The sequence below is a fragment of the Callorhinus ursinus genome, unplaced genomic scaffold, assembly GCF_003265705.2.
Source record: "Callorhinus ursinus isolate GAN/ISIS: 27379988/994484 unplaced genomic scaffold, GSC_fseal_2.0 scaffold4, whole genome shotgun sequence".
Taxonomy (NCBI): domain Eukaryota; kingdom Metazoa; phylum Chordata; class Mammalia; order Carnivora; family Otariidae; genus Callorhinus; species Callorhinus ursinus.
In genome coordinates, this window is record NW_027397066.1 from 129,755,316 (window position 1) to 129,773,065 (window position 17,750).

The window sequence follows — 17,750 nt, forward strand, 5'->3', positions numbered from 1 at the left end:
GTACCAAAATTGCTATAATTAAAAAGACATTAAATACCAATTGTTCGGAGGTTGTGGAGCAAACGAAATTCTCATACCCTTCTGGTGGGAGTATAAATTGGTACAACCATTTGAAAAGTTGTTTGGCTTTCTTAAGATCTAGTGATTCCACTCCTAAATACATACTGAATACAAACGCTTGGGACCTGGGTGGCTCAGTCAGTTAAGAATCTGGCTCTTGGGCGCCTGGCTGGCTCAGTTGGTTAGGTGACTGCCTTCGGCTCAGGTCATGATCCTGGAGTCCCGGGATCAAGTCCCACATCGGGCTCCCTGCTTGGCGGGGAGTCTGCTTCTCCCTCTGACCCTCTTCCCTCTCGTGCTCTCTATCTGTCATTCTCTCTCTCTCAAATAAATAAATGAAATCTTTAAAAAAAAAAAGAATCTGGCTCTTGATTTCGGATTAGGTCAAGATCTCAGGGTCATGGAATCAAGCCCTACATTAGGCTCCACTCTCAGCAGGGAGAAAGAGATTTTCTTTCTCTCTGCACCGCCCCACCCCCTGCCCCTTCCCTGCTTGTGCTCTATAAATAAATAAATAAATAAATAAATAAATAAATAAATAAATAAAATCTTAAAAAAAAAGAAATGCTTATATTTGTTCACCAAATTACATGTATAAGAATGTTAATAGAAGCACTTTTTGTAATAGACTAAAATGTATGCCATCAATTATAGAATAGATAAAAAATTATCACAAATTCCCCATAAAGAATACTATGAACAGATGAGAATGAACGAACCATCGCTATACACAACAGCATGTATGATTCTTAGAAATAATGTTGGACAAAAGAAACAATAAAAACTTAGTGTATAAATCTATCCGCTGAAGTTTAAAAACAGGCAAATGATATTTGTGGTTTTTTTTTTATTATATTAGTCACCACACAGTACATCATTAGTTTTTGATGTAGTGTTCCATGATTCATTGTTTGATATTTGTTGTTAGAAGTCAATAGTGATGGGGGCGCCTGGGTGGCTCAGTTGGTTAAGAATCTGCCTTCAGTTCAGGTCATGATCCCAGAGTCCTGGGATCGAGTCCCACATTGGGCTCCCTGCTCCGCGGGAAGCCTGCTTCTCCTTCTCCCTCTGCCCCTCCCCCAGCTCACACACTCTCTCACACGCTCTCTCTATCAAATAAATAAATAAAATATTTAAAAAAAAGTCAATAGTGATTAACCTGAAAGGCAGGGGGCAAGGGATAAGCAAGAGGCCTAGAGAGAGGCTTTCGGGGTTCAGGTAATGTTTCTTCATCAGCTTCCATGCATGTGTTTATTTTACAAAAATCCACTAAATTATACTATAATTTGTGCACCTTGATGCATGCATTTTATATGCCAATTTAAAAGTTTACCAAAAAAAGACTTAAGAGTCAAACTGAAGGTGCCTCTACTGACCTAAGATGAGTCAGTATGAACATCAGAGAGAATGTCAGCAATGTATGAAATACATCAAATATATAAAAATCCAGGAATTTATAATCACACTAGAATAAAAAAATCATCTGGGGCACCTGGGTGGCTCAGTTGTTAAACGTCTGCCTTCGGCTCAGGTCGTGATCCCAGAGTCCTGGGATCGAGCCCCGCATTGGGCTCCCTGCTCCATGGGAAGCCTGCTTCTCCCTTTCCCACTCCCCCTGCTTGTGTCCCCTCTCGCTGTGTCTCTCTCTGTCAAATAAATAAATAAAATCTTTAAAAAAAAAGAAAAAGAAAAAAATCATCCACACCCTTTGGAGACAGTAAATGCACCAACTTGTTATTCTAAAAACAGATAAAATAGAACTAATCAAGCATTATCCCGCCTCTCCTCTATGAATTGTATTCCAGGATAATCAAATAGTTGATGAGAGAACATTCTTAGTCGAAGAATTCCAGATAATAAGTGCAAAAGGAATAACAGAATTCAACATTCACCACATTGCACCCCATAATGGAATAATGGCGTCTGTCTGGCGATATAGTAAGAAGTACGCAGCACCACCTAAATGAATGTCAGTTCATAGGAAATATGATAAAAGAAGACATTAAATGAATCCCAAGGATGTAATCAGCCACATCCAGAAGGTGGAACATTTACAGGGCAAATAATTTGATTTCTTCCAAAAATAAATACCATCAGAGAAAAGGTAAGTTAGGTTAGGGAGGAGAGGCGGGAGCTGACGGTTATAGACTGAAACTGAAGGGATACTGCAATCAAATCAAATTTGAACTCATTTGGATCGTAAGTCAAATAAGTCACCTTTTAAAAGACATTTTTAGATAATCCAGAAAATCTTAAATGGACTGGATATTAGATATTACTAAAGAATTATCATTAATTTATTGTGGTCATGTTTTTTTATTTTTTTTAAGATTTTATCTATTTATTTGACAGACAGAGAGAGAGCATAAGTAGGCAGAGTGGCAGGGAGAGGGAGAGGGAGAAGAAGGCTCTCCACTGAGCAGGGAGCCCGATGTGGGGCTCAATCCCAGGACCCCAGGATCATGATCTGAGCCGAAGGCAGATGCTTAACCGACTGAGCCACCCAGGTGCCCCATGTAGTCATGTTTTTAAAAAGTAATTATCTGTTATAGATATTATTGAACTATTTGTGGATGAAATGATATATAATGTCTGGTATTTGCTAAGGAAAGAGGTAGTGATTTGTGAGACAAGATTGGCTAATTGATAATCAATGGTACTCTCTGATACGTAGACAGTGGTTCACTGTTGAGTATGTTTGAGATTTCACACATGAACACTTACCCCATCCTTAGCTTTCACCAAGAGATCATAGGTTGCGGGATCCCTTTCCCTATCGATATCTTGAGAAACACAGATTCGTCCATCATGTGGGTCGATCTGGAATGCTGGAGACACGTCATAGCTTTGGAATCCATCATAAAGAGAATACTCCACAAAGCCATAGAGTCCTGCATCTGCATCAGAAGCTTTAACCTATGAGACAAGAGGTTGGTTGGTAAGGAAATGGAAATGTTAACATCACTTTTCAGTTGGTCATGAATTACTATCATGATTTGTACAACCGAGGTACCCCTACAGCCATTCATTCACAAAGTATAGGCTTTGGTTTTCACTCTCTTCTTTTACCTTCTGTGACAGCTCACCCTCAATTTTCCTCCTCCTTGTCTGAGTTCTCCTCAGTCTCCTTTGCCCGTTGCTATACTTTCATGCGATCTCGAAAGTTGGAGTTCCCCGAGGCTCAGCCCTCGGCCCTTTGTCTTCTTATTCCTCTCACTATGCCTAAGTGATCCCATCCAACTTCAAGGCTTTAAAAACATCCCCATGCCAACAGTGTGACAACGTATCTGTGGATTCCCTCTCATATCCAAGTTTTTCAAGTGTTGGGCTCAACACCCCACCTCCACCCTTCAGAGCAGCAAGGGAGGGCAGAGAAATCGAGGCAGTAAGTGGCATGATGACTAGTAACCCAATCCAGTTGACACAATTCACCCTGGAGTAGGAGATTTGAGTATCTAAGCCAGGTTTCCTTGCAGGAATAATGCGCCCATCAGGACCCTGCACAGTCATGCTCACTGACCACTGCCTAGTGGGGGCATGGAAATGAGATCCAGCCCATGCTCTGCTTGCCAACACTGACATGGAGCTGTAAGTGCCCAGAGGTAAGGACGCCTTTCTCTTTGACCATAAATACTGCTTATGTTAGCAGTGGTCCTGCGCCTGGTAGAAAAGATGAAGTAACTAGAATTATGAAGGCAATTTATTTATACTAACTGTGGGAATACACAGGGAGAAAGACAACAGTCTATATTGAACTCAAAACATTTTGAGCTCATAGGCTTGGCATAGCTCTCTTGATTTGTTAACCCAATATATTTGTTAATAGTAACAGCAAACATCTATATAACACTTAAAATATAAGAAGCACCTTAAGGGAAGATTAATAAAAAAAAAGGGATGAAAAAAAGGAAAAAGAACTATAAGTATACTTATAGATTTATACTTATAACCTGTAATGAACTCCATTTTACAGACAAGAAAAGTCAGGCTCAGAGAGTTTAAGTAACTTGCCAAAGATCACATAGCTAAAAAGTATCAAAACTGGGACTCAAATCCAGGCAGTTGGACAGCGTTTAACTCTAGGTTGGAAAAAAAGTGATTTGCTTTTTATCAGTAAAATATACATGAAGGAATTATATACATGAAGGAATTATACCTTCATTATTATGCTTCCCAAATAAAACTTCATACCAATAACATGTTCAATAACCAATGTTCTTGATAAGGCTTCCCCTTCATCCCATTCTATCTTGAGTGTATAACGGGGATGTGACTTTGGGGGTTCTTCGGGCAGTCTGGAGCAGTGGTTCTCAATCAGGGTCAAGTCTGCCCCCACCAGGACATTTGGCAATATCACAACTGGGGAGAGGGTGCTGTGGCATCTGGGGGTGGAGGACAGAATTGCTGCTCATCATCCTACAATACACAGGACAAACCCCACAACACATAATGATCTGGCCCAAAATGTCAACAGTGCCTAGGCTGAGAACCACTGCATGTGAGGAACGTCAACAAAGGGCACTATTATTTCCCTCTTTAATTGCCTTTATTTGTCTTCAACTGATGACACAGTCTTGTAAATTTCTCTTTACTCCCATCTATCTCATATTCTCTGGCAATATTATTTATTCTGTGCAACCAGCTAACATGTTTTGAGAGTTATTCTTCTCATCAGATGGGCTGAACCAGGAAATCCACAAACTGCCCAACTACAAAGAACTAAATTCCAAGTACATTTGGTTGATTCCATCCTGGCAGCTGTTAATGATTTAGTAGCCTCGAGTTCCCAAAGACACCAAATATGTTTTCTAAAAACATATGGTATTCTCAATAATTTTGGCTTGATTGGAAGATAAATACAATGAACTTTAAATTCTAAAACTCATTCTCAGCCTTTAATAGCACATATTAACAAGTAACTTGGCTTATATAAAATGAGTTTCCTTATTTCCACTTTTGAGACCTTTTTCTCATCTGGACTTTTGGCAGGCAAAGTAGAAAAAGTGAAAAATGGGATAAGAGTACTGATCTCAATTTATGTCAGCAGCTCAGATTCTGAGCTTCAGAATCATAAAATAAGAATGTATTCCTCCCTGTTTTTTACTCAACTCCCTAAAAACACTGACCTAGTATTCTAGAACAACATATTTTCCCTACTAGTATTTGGTCTTGAACACCAATAATTAATTTGGCATCTTTATGAGGTCTATATTTTTCAATATCCATTAACTTATACATAAAATTTAGGCAATTTAAATATAGAAAATGGGGAAAGCTTTGCTAGATCTTCAAGAGGAAATGTGATTAGTAAGTAAGCTCACTGGACCTTTTCTTCAGATATAGCTGCTTAAATCAAAAAAAGAGAAACATCTGGTCAGAGTCTATTATCACCATCTTATGGTGCTAATTTGGGGATCCAGAGGAGATCTCGGGAAGATTTCTTCCTGAATCTACTCAAAAAGCCACGTTCCAGCACCCTCGGTGCTGTCCCTGCGTTCCTCATCTTACCCTCAATCTACCGGTTTTAGACTGAGATGAATCTGGTGATTTTTACTCTAAACCTACTTCGAGTCAGAGTGTGTTCTCCTTTAGTCTGATCTCTCACAAATTTAATGCAGACATTATAAAAATGAAAATATTAATGTGATATTAAGATTCATCCAATTCCCTTATTAGTTTTCGAAACTACAAAAAAAAATTCACTGCCTCCCTATATTAACATCTGGGGAGACAAATCGAGAACACTGGCTCTTGAATACATGTTGGTTGGATGTACTATAAATGGAATGGACCTATCTGCAATTCACTCACCAGCACAGACTCTATTTGGGAGGGTCTTCATTCATTCATTCATTCATTCATTCATTCATTTATTTATTTATATTATGTTTAGTTAGCCAACATATAGTACACCATTGGTTTTTGGTGTAGTGTTCAACGATTCGTTAGTTGTGTATAACACCCAGTGCTCATCACCACATGTGCCCTCCTTAATAACCATCACCCGGTTTCCCCATCCCTCCACCCCCCTCCCCTCCAGCAACCCTCAGTTTGTTTCCCACAGTCCAGAGTCTCTCATGGTTTGTATCCCTCTCTGATTTCTTCCCATTCAGTTTTCCTGGGAGGGTCTCCTTTTTAACCACTGGGCAGCTTTGCTGGAGGTTACCTGCCCAGCCATTCACATTGGTACCTCAAAACCCGAAAGTCAACCCCAAGTCATAAGGCGACACATTGTGAGTAACATTGTCCTTTACCTACTCCTGGGAAATCATATCACTGAATTCAGTGACATTTCTAGAGAAGCCTCAAAGCCCAATCAAAAAAAATGAGCAATAAAACAAGAAAGTCCTAGAAAAAAATGGTTGCAAAAAAAAATGGCTTGTTTAGATGAAATTTAAAATGCAATAACCCATTTTAATTTTTTTTCTTTTTGTATTTCCAAAATTTCTACCATGAGCATATAACAGTTTGTTTGAAGAAACCAAACTATTGACACAACACACTCACAAACATAACTTCAAATAGAAGGAAGAAAAAGAAATTACAAAATAACTTTTTTAAATTCTATGTGCTTGGCCAACCACTGATCCCACAATGAAAACAGGATTATAATATTCCAGGGGAAGCTGGTTTCAGCACTGAGGACCACAACAGATGCAAGTAATGCCACTGAACACAGTTTTGGCAAGTTCACCAATGATTTGTCTTACCAAATCTAATCATCAAGGCTCGATCCTTATTTTCTACACACCTCAGCAGCTTTCCATATGCAAATTGTCTCCTTATTGAAACACTTCCTCCCCGGACACCACGCTCTGACTCTCCTGCTCCTCATACATCTCACTGACCTCCTTTCAGTTTCCTTCACCGGCTTGGAGTTCTCTTCCCCGCTTCCAAATGCTCTTGTGCCCCACAGCTTAGTCTTGAGACCACTTCTCTTTTCAATCCACACTCCATTGCCTGTGATGAGTGAATGGTGGCCCCCAAAAGACAGCTCCATGTCCTAATCCCTGGAACCTGTGGATATTGCCTTACATGATAAAAGAGTGAATATTGCCTTATATTGTAAAACATCGTTAGGTTAAGGATTTTGAGAGCAGCTTGTCGTGGATTATCTTGATGAGCCATTAATATGAAAACAAGTGCCCTTAGAAGAGAGAGGCAGAGATTAGAGTGAGGGGTCACAAATCAGGGAACACCAACAAGCTTTAGAGGCTCGAAGAGTCAAAGGGAGTGAGAAAGGCCCTGCAGGACTCTGGACTTCTAGCCTCCAGAATTATGAGTAACAACAATTTCTGTTGTTGTAAGCCAGATAATTGATGGTTATTTGTTACAGAAGCCCTAGGAAATCAATACACTCCTGAGTGATCTGACCCAGACCCACAGTGCTAAATCAACATATGTTCTCCCAATATTGCTATCTTTGGTGCTCCAGACTCATGCATCATCCTACTACCAATTAGACATCAACTCTCAGGTGGCTAATAGGCACTTCCAATGGGGCCTGTCCAGATGGAACTCTTCATACCTACCACCCAAATCTGCTATTTGCCCAGTGTCCTTAGTGACATCCACTTTTTGTAAAGGCAGCCAGAGAGATACAACTCAAATGACATCAAATCATGTCATTCTCCTGCTCAGAATCTTCCAACAGCTTCTCCTCATCACTGCAGTAAAATCAAGACCCTTTAATTTGACCCTGGCTACTTCTCTGACCTTATCTCCCACTACTCTCTGACACACTCACTCCTTTGTGAATATGCTGGGCTCCTCGATGGTCCCAGAACCTATCAGCTTGTATAACTTGATTCCTCATCTCTTTCAAGTCTCTGCAAAGGCCACCTAATCACAGAGACCTTTCCTAATCACACTACCCAAGAGTGGTCACCCTCATTCCTGACATACTCTTTCTTTTTACCTTGCTTTGTTTATCTTCAGAGTGCTCATCTCTATTTTACACTGCATTTTATATTTTTATTTATTTGTTTACATCTCCTACTGGAATCTAATCTCCAGAGCAAGTATTACCCTTATTTTGCTCCTTGGTATATGTCCAGCACCCATGATGTTAGTGCCTGGCTCATAGTGAGGATGCTGTAAATATCTGTTGCATGAATGAACCACTCTAATATTGTCCATAAAATGCAAGCATGTTTTAGAAATCGTTTTCATGATTATTCTCCCTATTTTGACCTTGGGAAAACAACTCATAAGAGCAAGAATGAAAAGATTCTCAACATCACTCATCATCAGAGATATACAAAACAAAACCACAATGAGATATCACCTCATACCTGTCAGAATGACTGAAATCAAACAAACAAACAAACAAAGAACAACCAGTGCTGGCGAGGATGTGGAGAAAAAGGAAACCTTATGCACTGTTGATGGGAATGCAAACTGGTGCAGCTACTGTGGAAAACAGTATGGGGGTTCCTCAAAAAACTAAAAATAGAATTACCATATGATTCAGTAATTCCACTACTGGATATTTACCCAAAGAATACAAAAACACTAATTCAAAAAGATATATACACCTCTATGTTTACTGCAGCAGTATTTACAATAGCCAAATTATGGAAGCAGCCCAAGTGTCCGTCAATGGATAAATGGATAAAAAAAATGTGAAAAAAGAATGAAATCTTGCCATTTACAACAACATGGCTGGATCTACAGAGTATAATGTTAAGTGAAATAAGTCAGTCAGAGGAAAAAAAATACCATATGAATTCACTCATATGTAGATTTAAGGAAAAAACAAACAAAGAAAACAAAAAGCAGGCCATAAAACAGACTCTTAATTATAGAGAACAAACTGGTGGTTACCAGAGGGGAGGTGAGTGGGGGAATGGATGAAACAGGTGAAGGGGATGAAGAGTACACTTATCATGGAGGGGCACTGATAATGTACAGAATTGTTGAATCACTATATCGTACACCTGAAACTAATATAACACTGTTTATTAACTAAAATAGAATTAAAATTAAAAAGAAAGAAAGAACAAGAATAAGATAGCTTTGCAGAGGGGCGCCTGGGTGGCTCAGTTGTTAAGTGTCTGCCTTCGGCTCAGGTCATGATCCCAGGGTCCTGGGATTGAGCCCCTCATTGGGCTCCCTGCTCAGCGGGAAGCCTGCTTCTCCCTCTCCCACTCCCCCTGCTTGTGTTCCCCTCTTGCTATGTATCTGTCTGTCGAATAAATAAAATCTTAAAAAAAAAAAAAAGATAGCTTTGCAGACACCATCACCACCTCCTGGGGCCACACCACACTGGGCAGCCATGCTCAACTCCACCATGCTCTTTGACATCACCATTGCCAATGAGCCCTTTGGCCACATCTCCTGAGAGCTATTTCTAGACAAACTCTCAAAGACAGCAGAAAACTTTCATGTTCTGAGCATTGGGAAGAAGGGATTTGGTTATAAAGGTTCCTGTTTTTAAAAAAATTATTAGGGGGTTTATGTGGCAGGATGGAGACTTCAAATGCCATTAATGGCACTGGCAACAAGTCCATCTAAGGGAGAAATTTGATGATGACAATTTCATCCTCAATTATACAGGACCCAGCACCTTGTCCTAGGCCCAATATAAATGGTTCCCAAGAATGTCAGTACTGTATGGTTAGATGGCAAGCCCATGATCTTTGGCAAAGTGAAAAAGAGTGCATGAATACTGTGGAAACTATGGAACGCTTTGGGTCTAGGAATTTTAAGACCAGAAAGAAGATTACCATCGCCCAGCATGGACAACCAGTAAATTTGACTTGCATTTTATTTTAACCACCAGACCATTCCTTCTGTTGCTCAGGAGAGCACCCCTCATCCCTGTCTGCTTATAAATTCCCATAATCTTTGTGTTCGCACTGTTCTTCTTTGGGTTCCATTTTTCCCTTATCCCACTCCAAGTCTTGCTGGATTGCAGAGTTAAGTTTATGATTATGGAAGAAAAACTCAACAACAGCAACAAACAAGATATTTCATAACTCCCATCAAGCTCTCATTGAGGAATAATTTTTTAATGCCTAAAACACAATCTATTAACCAAGCTATATCATCATAGAATAAAATCCAAAATGCTAAAACTGGCAAAGGAAAAAAAAAACTATTTTACGACATGTGGAACTATTCAGAGGTTGGAAACGGAGCTGTACTTTTTTCAACTTTTAAAATGTATTTTCAGAGAAGTTGATAGAGCTGTTAGATGAATAAACTGAATATCTATTTTCAAGTTACAGGAAAAAAAAAACCCTTACTCTTCTAATAACATGTTTTGATTGCCTTGATTGAAGAATGGGATTAAGAAACCACTAATCCTACTACTCTTTGCCCCACCCTCCCCCAAAAAAGCAACCAAAGGAAATTTTGTAAAAGGAGATCAATGGGTGGAGTGAGGGGTAACTTGTCCTATGAGGTATTACAAAGAAACAATTAAAAAAGTGTGATCTAAAAAAAGAATTGGCAGGCAGATCAATAGAACACAAAAGTAAGACCTGAAAGAGAATCTGGTAAACCTAAATTATTTTTATATTACAAAGGAAACATCATAAACCAGGAATGTAGGCTTATCCACATAAGTTGCTAGAAAAATTGGCGAAGTACAGGGGGGAAAATCAAGTTTGATAATAACCTCACATGAAAGTAAATTCTACACAGATATGTGAAATGTAAATAATGAAATCGTTTAAAGCACACAAAAATACAGGGGAATATTTGGCTGATGCTTATATTGGAGAGAAATTTCAGAGCAAAAAAGGATTACAAAACTAAAACAGATGGACAGAAATCACAAAGGAGAAAAATCAATATAATGACTACATAACCATTTAAAATTCCATTATGTCAAAAATACCATACACAAAAAAATTTAGGGTGAATTAGGTATGATATCTGTGTTATAAATATACACACATATACATGCATAGTATATACACAAAAGCTAATGTCCTTAATATGGAAATAGGCCTTTAAAAATAATACTGACTTCCCATTATAAAAGAAAAATGGGTAAAGGACAAGAACAAACAAGTCACAGAAAAATAATATATATTTAAGAGATACAACTCTACTAGTCATGAAATAAATGAAAATTAAAATAATATTTTTTAAAATATTGGCAACCATTAAAATAATGCATTAAGTGGGACAAGGATGAAAAAATATGCAGTCATGTTTTTTAAAGATTTTATTCATTTATTTATTTGAGAGAGAGAGAGAGAGAGCACATGAGAGGGGGGAGGATCAGAGGGAGAAGCAGCCCCCCCGCTGAGCAGGGAGCCCGATGCGGTACTCGATCCCGGGACTCCAGGATCATGACCTGAGCCAGAGGCAGTCGCTCAACCAACTGAGCCACCCAGGCACCCAATATGCAGTCATTTTTAAGCCTATCTGGGAAGTAATTTTGTCCCTTCCATATGCATATTGTAAACTTTCTCCCAAACTTAAAAATACTCATCTCTTTTGACCCAGTTAGTATATTTCTAAAAATATATGTAGACAGCTATTTGTATGAAAGACATATAATGTAGTATTATTTATTCCAGAACCCAAATGTCCAACAATAAGAGTTGTTAAATAAGTTATAATTCTTCCAAAGGTAGAATACAATGTAGCCATGAAAATTGTGTATTTAAAGACACATGTTTAGTAAAAAAGGAAAAAAGTCAACTTAAAAGTTATATGTGATATCCCATTTCTGCAAAAAGTATCCAACATACAGAATAAAAACTAAAAGGAAATAAATAAGCCAGAGCTGGGAACACTTCCAAACTCCATTTTGCAAGGCTAAGCCATGGACATTACAAGAAAAGAAAATTTTAGGCCAATATCTCTGATGAACATAGATGTAAAAATCCTCAACAAAATATTAGCAAACCAAATTCAATAGTACATTAAAAGGATCATACACCATGATAAAGTGGGATTTATTCCAAGGATACAAGAATGGTTAAACATCTGAAAATCAATCAATGTGATATACTACATTAACAAAATGAAGTATGAAAATCATATGATCTTCTCAATAGGTACAGAAAAAGCAATAGATACAGAAAAAGCACAATTCAACATCCATTCATTATAAAAACTCTCAACAAAGTGGGTGTAGAGGGAACGTACCTCAACATAATAAAGGCCACATAGGATATGCCCACAGCTACCACAATACTCAATGATGAAAAGCTGAGAGTTTTTCCTCTAAGATCAGAAAAAGACAAGGATGCCCACTCTTGCCACTTTTATTCGACATAGTACTGGAAGCCTTAGAGAAATTAGGCAAGTAAAAGAAATAAGAGGCATCAAATCAAAAAGGAAGAAGTAAAACTGTCTCTATTTGCAGATGACATGATATTATATACAAAAAATCCAAAGAGCCTACCAAAAAAAAAAAAATTGTTAGAACTAATAAATGAATTCAGTAAAGCTGCAGGATACAAAATCCATATACAAAAATCTGTTGTGCTTCTATACGGTAATAATGAACTATCAGAAACAGAAATTAAGAAAACAACTCCATTTACAAGGGCATCAAAAAGAATAAAATACCTAGGAATATATTTACCCAAGGAGGTAAAATATCTGTATACTGAAAACCATAAAACACTGATGAAAGAAATTGAAGAAGACAGAAACAAATGGAAAGATATTCCATGCTCATGGGTTGGAAGAATTACTATTGTTAAAATGTCCATACTGCCCAAAGCAAGCTACATATACAATTTAATCCCAATGGCATTTGTCACAGAAATAGAACAAACAATCCTAAAATTTGCAGGTGACCACAAAAGACTCTGAATAGCCAAAGCCATCTTAAGAAAGAAAAACAAAGCTGGAGGCATCACACTTCCTGATTGCAAACTATATTACAAAGCTGTAGTAATCAAAGCAGTAGGTACTGCCATTAAAAACACACAGAAAGGTAAATGAAAAAGGACAGAGAGCCCAGAAATAAACCCACACATATATGGTCAAATAATTTGCGACAAAGGAGCCAAGAATACATAATGGGAAAAGTCTCTCCAATAATCGGTGCTGGAAGAACTAGACAGCCATATAGGCAAAAGACGGAAACTGGACCACTCTCTTACACCACACACAAAAATCAACTCGAAATGGATTAAAGACTTACACATAAGACCTACAACCATAAAACTCCTAGACAAAAACATAGCAGGTCAGCTCCTTTGCATCGGTCTTGCTTGCCAAGATTTTTAGGGTGTGACACCAAAAGCAAAGGCAACAAAAGCAAAAATAAACAAGTGGGACTAGATCAAGCTAATGAGCTCCTGAGCAGGAAGGGCAACCATCAGCAAAATGAAAAGGCAACCTACGGAATGGGAGAAAATATTTGCAAATGATTCGTCTGATAAGAGGTTAATATCCAAAATATATTTAAAAAGAAAAAAACCTCATACAACTCAATAGCAAAAAAAAAAAAAAAGGAGGATCTAAATAAACATTTTTTCCAAAAACGACTTACAGCCACTTTTTGAAGGTGCTCAACATCACTAATCATCAGGGAAATGCATAACCAAATCACCTTTAGGTAATACCTGTTAGGATTGCTATCAAAAGACAAGAAATGAGAAGTGGTGGCAAGAACATGGAGAAAAGGGGACCCTCACCCACTGTTGGTAGGAAAGCAAACTGGTGCAGCCACTATGAAAAGCGGTATGGAGATTCTTAAAAAAAAAATTAAAAATAGAACTAGTGTATGATCCAAAAATCCCACTTCCGGAGTATATATCCAAAGAGAATGTAATCAGTATCTTGAAAGGGTACCTGCACTCCCATGTTCATCGTAGCATTCTTCACAATAGCCCAAATATGCAAACAACTAAGTGTCTATCAACAGATGAATGGATAAAAAAGATGTGGTATATATATTCAGTGGAATATTATTCAGTCATGAGAGAAGGAAATCCCACCACATGCCACAACATGGATGGACCTTGAAGGCACTATGCTAAGTGAGATAAGTCAGACAAAAACAAATACTGCATGGTATCACTTATATAGAGAATCTTTAAAAACAATCAAACTCATAGAAACAGAGAGTAGCAGATTGCTTGCCAGGGGCTGGGGCAGAGGTAGAGAAATAGAGAGAGGTTGGTAAAAAGGTACAAACTTTCAGCTATAAACTGAATAAGGTTTGGGGATCTAATGTCAAACATGGTGACTATAGTTGGTAACACTATATTGTATAACTGAAATTCGCCAAGAGACTAGAACTAAATGTTCTCATCAAAAAAAGGGGAAGGGGGGCGCCTGGGTGGCTCAGTCGTTAAGTGTCTGCCTTCAGCTCAGGTCATGATCCCAGGGTCCTGGGATCGAGCCCCATGTCAGACTCCCTGCTCAGTGGGGAGCCTGCTTCTCCCTCTCCTGCTGCCACTCCCCCTGCTTGTGCTCTGTCTCTCTCTGTCAAATAAATAAATGAAGTCTTTAAAAATTTTTTTAAAAAAGGGGGAAGGGAATAAATATGTGAGGTGGTGGGTATGTTCATGAGCTAGATGGGGGGAATCTTCCCACGATGTGCATGGATACCAAATCACCATGGTATACCTTTTAGATATCTTACAATTTTATATGTCAATTATACCTCAATAAAGCTGAAGTTAAATAATAAATAAATGAAAACAAGCCAAACATGAAGTAATATAACATGGGGAATAAGTGATTTTTGTTTTCACTCCATTCATTTTGGTCCACACTTTCATAAAGTTAGTTTCATGGTAAAAATATTATGAAAAAGAAGGTGAGCATCAAAACCGCTAAACTAAAAAAAAAAAAAAAAAATGCGTTCAATAAGTATTTGCCATCCCTTTATTCAGCTGTCTGTGAGGACAGCCTCTCGTACCTCATTCTTGCAAACCCACCAAGGGCAGATACAGCAGAGTCACAAGGCCTAGGGCATCACTGACTTCAGAAGCAGGATTCTACAAACTGTTTGGTAAAGGGGTAGAATAAATAGTTTAGGCTTTGCAGGTCATCAGGCCTCTGTTCCAAGTATTCAACTCTGCTACTTTAGCACAAAAGAGCCATAGACAGAATGTAAATGAATGGCTTTTTTTCTAATAAACTTTTATGTATAAACACCAAAATTCAAATATCATATAATTCTCAGTTATGAAATATCATTTTTCTCTCTCTATCATTTAAAACTCTAAAGATCATTCTCAGCTCATGCGTACCACCAAAACAGACAACAGCCTGGGTCTGGCCCGTGTGCCGTCATTTGTCAACCCCTGATCTAAAGCATAAGGAGAAATCTTTAGTTAGGAAAACAGTTAGCACTTTGGGCCCAAGAAAGTAACTTTGACGTAACTTCAGTCCAGTGCTTATCAGGGGCTCATTTGAGATCCTGTATTTGAGCTGGTTTTAGGGGCATTCATTGCTGCCTCTATATTCCGTTTCTATAGTAAAGCTAAATTAACACGAAAAGAAAAATGTACCTAAACCACTTCAGTTCAGTCCCCAGCCAAAAATGCTTTCACTAAGTTAAATTTTTGTTCCATGCCTTTATATTTTACAAAAGTTTATTTTAATAATGTTTGTCATTGGAAAAAATAAAACTAAAAATGTTATCTTCTACATGACCCGGTAACACTTTCGTGAAACTCTTTTAACCGTAAATAAAACACATGCACGCACGCACTCAAATCCCGCAAAACTATAACCCCAAGCCTTCCAAGTGTACCTAAGTTAAAAGGAACCAAAGGAAGTTAAAGGTGGAGGAATAGCACCAGCCATCCCCACAGCCCGTGGAAGTGCTCCTTTCAGAGCTGTTCTACACCAATGACACTGTTTTAATGAGGTCTAATCTTTCTCCACAGGTAAGACACTTAACTTAAAAAAAAAAAAAAAATATAAATATATATATATATTAATATATAGCTAATATTATGGCATAGATATTAGGGTGCCACCAGCTGATCCACTGATTGGTACTTTAATATCATCCTTGCCTTTGATTTATTAACTTACTTCAGTGATCTGATTTAGGCTGTGGATACTCTTAATCTTGTGGCAACAGAACAGATAGAAATACTCACAGCAGTTCAAAGAAATTGGTAGACCCAATACTAACATTTAAAAATCAACTCATTTTAATATCGTAAGTAATAATTCACACACACACAAAGTAGCCCAAAATATACCTAATCTTTTACTTCCAGATAATACGTGAAAAACAGTTAGGACTTCTGCTTTCACAATTTCTTTATTATTTATTTGTCAGAAACAGAGAGAGCGAGCGCGCAAGCAGGGGGAGCAGGCAGAGGGAGAAGCAGGCTCCCCGCTGAGCAGGGAGCCAGATGTGGGGCTCGATCCCGGGATCCCGGGATCATGACCTGAGCTGAAGGCAGATGCTTAACCAACTGAGCCGCCCGGTGTCCCCTATTTTCACAGTTTCTAACTGCGTGAGTTTCAAGGTCTCTTTTTAATTGTTAATTACTAGTATCAACAGCATTAGCAACAAGAGTAAAATTCTCTTAGTTCTGATTCATCTGATCATCTATCATGTTCTATTGTCCACTGTATTATTTTTATAAATTATATCTCAGTATAAATTCTATAACCATCATTTTCAAATACTTTATACTACTCTTTATCAGAAAGCTTGTAATAAAATGAAAGAAAATGTTTCAAAAACAAATCAATCTTCAACTGAATATTTTCATAGTACCTTCACAGGTATCTTATACAGTCAGAAACATTTTAAGTATTCAAAAATGAACTTATATTACAAATACTATATGATTATAGCAGATAGTCACAATGTCTAACACCATAAAACCTTAAAGGAGAAACAAATTCATAAGAGGATCTTAGCTAAACATTTCCACCAACATATCCCTGAAGGTCAGACATAAATTCTTTGGCCAATATGAAACTTACATGAGATTTGATAGAAGAAACAGAGATTATAAAGGCAGATACCCTATTTTTATTATTTCTTCCTACCTCTAGGATTTCACAAAGAGATTTTTTTTCATATATGCCTCATACACACAGACCTCAGTACTTTCAAACTACTGAGTAAATGTCTGCTTCTCTCTCTACATTCCCTGCTTTGGTGATTTCATCCAGTCTCAAGATTTTAAATATCTCCTCTAGGAGGACAGCCCCAACTTCATCTCTCCAGCATGAACCCCCTTTCCTTGCACTCCAGCCTCACATATGGAAGTACCTCCATGATCTGCCCACTAGGCATGTTGCATGGGCCTCTCAAATTTTAAATGGCCAAAACGCAACTTTCAATGTCTTCCCACTCTCTCAAGTCACTTCTCTCTGTCTTTTCCAAATGGCATCTCCACCTATCCTGTGGCTCAAATCAAAACACTTCTAACCTGTCTCCTAAGTGTGAGAAAAAATTCCCCGCAAAACAGCTGTAGACTGACTATGTCCCTCAGCTTGGAGGTAGAGGTTACAGAATAATGCTGACATACAAAGTGAGATAAATGCAGGCCATGTGACTGCAAAAATTATTAAATAATTAAGTAAACTCTGACCCAATCTTTTTTTTTTGGTATTGTTTTATATTATTTTTGCCTTTCAGATTGGAAAAGGTGAAAGGTGTTGATTATGTTCAGTGAATGTTGATGATACTCTCATTTTTCAGTAAAAAAAAAAAAAATGGGAACAATACAAAAGGTCCATTAAAATGGAGTTGGTTAATTTTGGAGCGACACAGCAGACTA

General features: G+C 38.0%; 1 protein-coding gene across 1 annotated transcript in view; it reads right to left on the bottom strand.

The window, feature by feature from the left end:
• The window catches only part of DCHS2 (dachsous cadherin-related 2), a 247,011-nt gene that overhangs the window by 113,024 nt on the left and 116,237 nt on the right, over positions 1-17,750 (bottom strand). The window contains exon 2 of the mRNA XM_073892386.1: positions 2,785-2,976. Within this exon, the coding sequence (XP_073748487.1) occupies positions 2,785-2,976 (192 nt within the window). The remainder of the gene's footprint in view (positions 1-2,784; positions 2,977-17,750) is intronic.